Source organism: Salvia hispanica, chromosome 3 (genome assembly GCF_029641045.1).
Source record: "Salvia hispanica isolate PSC_SH4W2 chromosome 3, Shi_PSC_v1, whole genome shotgun sequence".
NCBI lineage: Eukaryota > Viridiplantae > Streptophyta > Magnoliopsida > Lamiales > Lamiaceae > Salvia > Salvia hispanica.
In genome coordinates, this window is record NC_142694.1 from 50,664,809 (window position 1) to 50,673,375 (window position 8,567).

The 8,567-nt window shown below is 33.6% G+C and overlaps 1 protein-coding gene across 1 annotated transcript; it reads right to left on the minus strand.

Annotated features, from left to right (window-relative positions):
- Nucleotides 1–640: 640 nt before the first annotated feature.
- Nucleotides 641–4,685, minus strand: LOC125213073 (cycloartenol synthase-like). The gene is made up of 10 exons (XM_048113433.2): nucleotides 4,470–4,685; nucleotides 4,208–4,387; nucleotides 3,945–4,034; nucleotides 2,400–3,149; nucleotides 2,206–2,328; nucleotides 1,902–2,114; nucleotides 1,726–1,829; nucleotides 1,324–1,645; nucleotides 1,082–1,246; nucleotides 641–812 (listed from the first exon to the last, which is right to left on the minus strand). Exons 1-10 carry the CDS (start codon nucleotides 4,668–4,670, stop codon nucleotides 702–704), a joined length of 2,259 nt encoding a protein of 752 aa, XP_047969390.2. The 5' UTR covers nucleotides 4,671–4,685; the 3' UTR covers nucleotides 641–701.
- Nucleotides 4,686–8,567: the final 3,882 nt, after the last annotated feature.

The following is an 8,567-nucleotide window of genomic DNA, read 5'->3' on the forward strand; positions in this document are numbered from 1 at the left end:
AGATTCTGGATTTTCCACAATTATGTGGGTGTTGGAGTTGCAACAAGATAGATAAAAGTGATATAAAGCTTATACATAGTTAACAAAAAGAAATTAATTTAAGGATGGGTTGTGGATTAAAGAATATTGAAATTGACAGATTGCCTTTTGGCCAATCAATTAAATAAATATATCAGATAAACATAATAGAGTATATTAAATTGAAGTTGACGCATTGCCTTTTAATTTGGCCAATCAATTCAATCAATACTAGTATCTGTAATTCTGTATATAAGATAAACATAACACTCCAGAGTATCACTTATCAAATCAATTCAAATTTAACTAAAGTAGTTGTCTGATATCTTTTCATTTGTATTATTCTATATCCAAATCAATGCAAAATCCATAGAAATCACGACATAATTTTATATTCCATGTTCGATACACCAAATCTGCAAATTGTATATTAAATTTGAATTGCAACGATATAACACGATTAGTTTTTTTGATCTACTAATAGACTGAGACGCTTTATTTAATTTTAAGCTGAATAATTTTCATTAATACTCTAATAATCCAATCAATTTATGATAAAGTTTGTAGTTATATTTCAAATAACATTAACTGTGGCTGATAATAGATAAAACACAATTTGAAATTATGCCTATGGGCAGATGAATATTCACAATTTATTAGAGTGGATGTAAAAATTTGTACATTTATAGTCGCAATACTTTGTTGAGATAAACTCCAAGTGCCCATATTGGGAAAATATTTCTGTAAGCTGAGTAGCTTATCATGCAGTTTTTATTGAACACACCGATTATTTCCTGCAAACAAAAATTATAACATAGTATAATTATATTAGTAGAATTAATAAGAAGCAATAAATCCAAATAAAACATTATATAATCCTTCCGTCTCCAAATAATAGAGACTTTAGGAACTACACCCGTAAAGTATGAGACAAAGAGAAATGTAAGTGGGTAGTATTGTAATCTGTTGTGTCGTGAAAAGATTTCCAGCCAAATAATTTTGTGCGATGAACTAAAACGGCAAAATGAGACTATTTTTATGGACTTGAGAAAGTATTTTATACCTGTTGCGGGAAATCTCCATTTGGCATTTGCGAATTAAGGAGCACCTTAGCTGCACGATGAAGCGGAGCCGGGTCCCTAGTTACTTGGCTTGCTTCAACAAGTGCTAGCAAAGCCCATGCAGTGCTAACTATGTGGGATTTGTTGTTGCCAATGTTTGTGTAGACCTATATATATAATGCAGTTGCAACATTATTAGTATTAGCATTAGTTAGAAATGAGAAATGAGTATGATTTGCAATACCATATTTTGGCTTGAGAGATAGGATTCAGCCCAGCCACCAGAGGCAAGCTGTTTGGAGAGTAAAAAATGAACAGCTTTTCTGAGAGATGGGCTGTTGTCATAGGTCTTGCTGCCGGCTATCAGTCCACTTATTCCGAACCATGTTCCGTAGGTGTAGCACACACCCCAGCTTCCATACCATGACCCATCACCTAACTGTATGCTCTCAATAAACTTGACACCTTTGTCTATGCATCTTTCAATCTCCTTTGCTCGATATCCTGGATGCATTTTCTTGAACACCTTCAGGCCTTGGATTGCTGCTGATGTGCATTCCACATACCTATTTCGTTATTTATATTTATAAGCTACAACAATTCAATTCAATTCAAAGTTGGTGTGCATTTTTATGATAATGCTCACTGGTAGTCGATAATGATGTCCCCGAACGTCTCTGCTGGATTGATCATCTCTAGCCAATGGTACGATCTCGTGAGTTCGTACGATGCAAAGCCTCCACTGCTATTCTGCAAGATGGGATTAGTCTAGTATGTATCAGTATGTGCACAAAATTAGTTGAATAGCAGCTGAAGCATAACCTGAAGGGATAAGACTAGGTCGACCGCCTCGTACAGCTTCTCCGCTTCTAACGCTTCTCCACTTATATCCGAACCCACCTGCGCCAGCAGAAGGGCTGTCTTGAGCCCTTCTGCTGTACAATCTGAGACTGGCCACCCATTGTCTGTGGTTGAAAATGGCCAACCGCCTTTTGTCCTATGCCGGTACCAACAACTCAAGCTTTCCTCTCTCATCTATCATTCACACACATACTATCCTCGTTATAGTAACATTTTTCATCACCTTACACCATATACACAAATTCTCAACGGCCGTCTAACTTACTTGCGATCGTTTGATGAAGTCATGAGCCCTTCGAAGCATCACACCATATTCACTAGAAAGATTGGTATTGATTATTGCTTGGACTGCCAAAACACAATCCCAAAACTGACTCCCATTGTATCCCTGCCATCACCAATTTAAACAACATGCATATATTAATACATTCGTCTTAATAAATATACGCACGCACGCACCTGCATCTTCATGCCATCCTCAGCCAGCCACAGATAGTCCTTCACTCTCGAAACGTGCCTTTTCACTGCCAACGAATTGGGATTGTCAATCCACCGGCACAACATGTTCAGCACCTTATTCACAGGACCAATGCATAAATAATTAGTGGTTTCATCTTCGTGTTGGATGTGGTCCATAACATAGCGAAGTGCTCTATGTCTCATCTTGGAGAGAGGCCATCGCGTAAGAAGAGGTTCTGCAAACGTGTCGAGACATTTCCAGAGAATGTCTTGCATGAGTGGATGTGGGGAGTATATATCCTCCTTACAGCATTGGAATCTAGCTGAATTCCATTGAATGAGGTGGTAGGGCTGAGGATAAAGCTCTTTCCTGAGAGATAGAACAACGGCATTGATTGGCCCTACGAACCTCTTAGCGAATAGATACGACATGGGAAGATAAACCATGCGACAGTGGCACCACATGCGGCCCGGATGGATTGGGAGGAAATAGGGAAGAAGCCAGAGCTCCGGAGGCATAGGGTTATTCCCATCCCATTCATACACACCAAGGACAGAGAGAAAACACTTTCCCCATGAGGGAATGTAAGTAGCGCCACCATGATCGAGAATCCACGTCCTGGCCTTGCTCATCGCGCCATCTCCCTCGTCCATTCCTTCTCCCATCAGCCGCAGGCTCACGTAGTTAAGGGCAGTGCAAAACATGCCACTCTGCCCTTCTATATGCAACCCCCATCCTCCATCAATATTCTGCACTTTCACTTTCATTCATTCAATATATCTACCTATATACATATCATATAAACTAAAATAACTTCACTGAATCTACCATCTACTTTTAGGAGCGTTTTGCTTTTTAAAACACACACAACAATGTTATAGGTTAATTCATTAGTAGCATATATGGACTGGGAGGTAGTGATTAATAAATAACTGTATACAGTAACAAACATTTTTAGATAACACAGTTTATTTTATGGTTTTAGTTCACATAAGGAATAAAATATGGAGTCCATTTTACAATCATTTTATGATATACTCCGTATTTAAAGGACATCGTCCATTATCTAAAAATGACCTCAATGTTTAGTTATACGATTTTTCACTAAAATTTAGTTATATATGAGGACCCTGTGAACTACACACCTAAAATAAGAAATCTATGTTAGTAACTAATTTTATGTTTGCACAAACAAAATTTTTTTTATAAAAATAGGCCACTTGTATTGAACCAAATCATACACAATGAATTATATATATGCCCTCCAAACTAATTATATAGGTATTTTTTTCGAGTTTTGGACATCCCAATTATATAGACTTGTCACCGTGAAAAGTATTTTATAACTCATTTACTATATACAAATAATTCTTGAATGAACTATTTAGTATAAGTTGATCATGAAAATAAATATGAGCGTATCAGGGAAGTTTATTTTGTAATTCATTTCCAATAATTTTTCCTAATCCTTAAAAACTTTTTTTAATATATCTATACAAGCAATCAATACTGTCACTCAAAGTACAGGTCACTAATATTCTAACCTGATGGTTATAGATGTACCGGCGTATCTCTTTCCGGTGTTCAGCCGGAAGGATGGTGTTTAAAGCGCCCATTACAAACAATGATATAATCTGCGAAAAAATTCGATAGAAAGCTCGTTGTTATGTTGCATGATTATTACACTATGCGTGTGTTGTCCTAGTGGTAGTGGTTAATCCATAGAGGCCAAAGGTCTTTGGGTGTTGCGGTCTTGAAATTTATGTATATTTTTTAATTAGAAAAGAAGAAGACAGAGAATTTGTACCAAGAATGGGAGGAGAAACAAAGGGCCGGCATAATCGCCGGGCCAATGTCCATCCTCGGCTTGAAGAGTGGCGTAGAATCTCAGCGCCCCTCGCAACGCTACCACCACTCGTTCCTCACTCACTTCTTCTCCGCCTCTTACTTTCGCTGGATCCACATCACAAATGTTCTTCTTTGCAAACTATTATAATCATGAATAAATTATCAATATCTCAACATCCTTCATCTCATATGTGCATTTCAAAAAAAATTAAATAAAAGACCTGAATGCGCATTAGGAGATCAGAACTATGTCTGACCTCGTAGCGACTTCTGACAAAGTCGCTACGAGCCTTGTCAATGAGCAGTTGCTCTTCTTCTGCCCCGGGGGTCGGGTCGAATTCCCAAAACTGTCTTCCGGTGTGATTGTTGAAGCTTGTGAGCCATGGATCATCATCACCTTTAGAGAGTATCAGTCTCCACATTTTCAATTTTTTTTTTGTAATTATATTGAGTTTCACTAATTAATCATCGTGATACTATATATAGTGACAAACGGCCTTGTTCGCTTCGGATTTGAAAATTACAATACTCAAGTGATGGAGACATAAATATTTGTTGGGGTGGATAATATATTAATAAAATGCAATAAGTGACTTGAATCTACAAGCTAATGTTAATAATGCAGTCATAATCTTTTTCTTGTAATCAACACAACAATAAAAAAATATCAATACATGAAATTGAAATGAAGCCTCTCCACGACATGAAGCATTTATTAAAAATGGTGCAACCAAAAATTTGAACCAATATAATTATAAACGATGGTACTACCTTTTTTCTATTAGCAAACTAGATAGAAATTTAAAGGTTGGGTCATGGTGAATTCAAATTCTAGGCTTCGGCATTTGACATTAATTATTCCCTTGTCCACAATAGATTATACAGTATACCATTTGATACTTAATAGAAGATAGCATTTTTTCTTTTCTGAATGAATAATTTAAAAATCACATCTCAAATATTAATTACATAAATATATATACTCCATCCATCTCTTAAAATAGTCTTCTTCCTTTTCTTTCTTGGTTCATCCCAAAAAAATAACCCTCTTTATATTTTTGAAAGGTCTTTTTTTTTTCTTATAAGGTGAGCTTAATTACTTTTTCTATTTACGTTTTTCCTAATTTACAAATTTCACAGTAAAAACTGTGTCATCCCTAAAATTTTTATTTTTACGGGACAGATGAAATACATACCATTATAACGAAACACCGGGACACATAAAAATGATCTTGATGTGTAAGTTTTAATTAATAAATTTTGAAGAAATCAAATGAATAACAACAATGAGGAAATTGTACGAATATTTTAATTTAAAAATATTAAGTATAATGATCAATACACCTCTGATGTTTTGTTAAAATTCAGTTGCACCCATTGGTCCCATCTCCATGGTCCCTGGTTTAGATGGTCCATGCACTGAATGGTGACTTAGTAGCTTAATTACATATAACATGAATAATGTGTACTCAATGTATCTATCGAAGTTTAGAGAATACTAATTAATTTCTGTCACAACATGAATAACTTCTATTGTTATGCAGCATTCATGAAATTTAAAATAATTGTAATTATTTGAAAGAGAACAAGCGACTTTGAGGACCACGTTGAAATAAACATATATAGGTATGGATGTACTAGTATAATAATTAATTTTAAAGTTATAACGTACATCCAATCTGGTGCTATCATGTGCGCAAAATATGCAATATTATAAACACTAAAATGCAATATATATTTGTAGAAGTTATAAATGAATTTCGGCTGATTGCATTTTTGTTATATGTAGATTGCATTTTTTATTGTTAAGTTTTGCATTTTAGATATTGACTGTTTAATTTGCATTTTATATATAGACGGATTGCATTTATATATGTGAAAATGCAAAACTTAACAATATAAAATGCAATTTATGTGAATGCAAAACTCAACACTATAAAATGTAATTTACCTACAACTAAAATGCAATCTGTGGAAATGCATATACAACTAGATTGCATTTTTGTGTTTAAAATATTGCATGTTTTGTGTCATGGCAGCACCAGATTGATGGCAGCACCAGATTGGATGTACGTTGTGACTCTAAATAAGGGGGCACCCTAGTGCTAGCTCCCCTATATAGGTATATTATAAATATATAAATATTCTCAAATTATAATAAGAATCGCAATGATATGATTAAAATACATTAAAGGAAACAAAATTTTCTAAAATTTTAATTAGAATCGCAATGATATGAATAAAATAGAAAGAGCTTTGACAACAAACCATGTTGCACATACAATCCAAGAGTTAATAAAATCTCAAGTTACATTTAAAATTTTAATCAAGTTAAAAATATTATATTGCATAGACGTAAGTGATCATATTTACTTATGTTCACTAATTCACGTAGATTTGTAACAATATACATCTTGTTTTGTTTATTCATCAAATGATTCAAATCTTGTCAGCATGAACTTTTGCAGAAACATTTATAAATTAAAATTGAAATATTAAATACATGTATGCAACTACATTAACAACATTTCATAACTATGCCAAAATGATCAATCGAGGAGTTTGTTCAAGTGGCGTGAGGCTCGTTCATTCTTTATTTAAATGATTAAAGGATGATGCTTGCCTTTATATATGGATCAACCTTAAATCTTTGGGCCATCTATTTCAACTTTTAAAGTCTCTACAAATTAGCATGAAGAATATTTCATTACATTTTGTCGATGGAATATCCCTTATCCAACAAAAGAAAAACTCTAAACTGATTGGACAAATATAAATTTTTAGCCTAACAAACGTTAACAGGCTTAGAGACATATTCCTGGAACTTAAGATATTTTTCCACCTATACAATTATAACCGACAAATGATTCCATAATAATAACGATATGGCATCAACGTGATAATGGTGTTTGGATATTTGGTAAGAGTAATTAATGTCTTTTCTACTAGAGGCTCGAGCATGAGGAAATAGTCGGAAAAAAAAATATTTCATTATATTGAGCCAACTAGGAAAAAACAAAAAAAATATTTTTTTAATGTTTTTGAGTTAGGAAGTCCTCGTCATCTAAAAGATTTGAGCAATCAAGTTAACCAGCTTCCAAAAAAGAATAAATTAAATTAGTTACAAAACCAAACACACCTTGTTCATGCTAACGATAAGTTTAGATTACATAACAAAGCCTTGTCATGCAGTCCTGATAGTGCAGTCCTATAAACGTGTTTAAATTACAGTCCCTCCTTTAGCGAAAAATATTAACTACTCCCTCTGTCCACGAATAAAAGTCTCGTTTTTTCATTTTGGTTCCACGAATAAGAGTCTCGGTTCATAATTACCATAAATGGTAAAGAGACCCCACATTCCACTAACTCATTCCACTCACATATCATTTAAAACTAATATATAAAAGTGGGACTCATATTCCACTAACTTTCTTCCACCCACTTTTCTTAACATTTCTTAAAACCCACGTCATTTAGAAATGGAACTCTTAATCGTGGACGGATGGAGTATTTCTTTATTGCCCCGTCCTTGACAAGTATGAACTTTCTAATTTAGAATAGTTAAATAATACATTACTCATACTTATCATTTTATTTACAACTTATATCATTACAGTACAGTACTAATGATGTGGAGCTCACTCTCTATTAACATACTTACACTATTCTTTATCTTTCTTTTTTACTTTACTAGTCATACATTAAAACTCGTATCAAAATATATGTTTATATTTTTTAGGGAATAATGAAGTAACTGCTATTAGTGATATTACATCCGATGAATCTTTCAAAAGAAAGTGGAATAACGTTGTCCAAATTGGCATCTTCACGGACGAAAAAAACAAGGCATCAACATCTAATAAATTATTAGTTGGATCTTTTTTCAAGTAAATTAGATACGAAAAATTTACATAATTTCGGTGTTTTTTGAAGTTCCAATTTTTTACAGCCGAATTAAAACAAATTAGATTGATTTGTTTGATTTCATTTGAAAATTTCGGTTCGACTTGGGCATAATTAATTGAAGCAACTTTAGTACTTCCTCCGCCCTATGTTATTTGAGTCCATTCTTTTTGCACTAATTTTGAAATAATTATAATAAATAGTAAAAGTTGATAGAGAATAAAGTAAGAGATAGAATACAAAGAAAAAGACTTTTTTCAACATTATTCTTTCAGTTACTTTACTCTTTCTATACTTTAACTATTTTATTTTTTTAAAACGAATGTAAAAAATTAGTGACTCAAATATCGTGAGACTGAAGGATGAGACAGAGAGAGTAGTAATTAACAATATGTTGGCAATAATTCATCGAATGA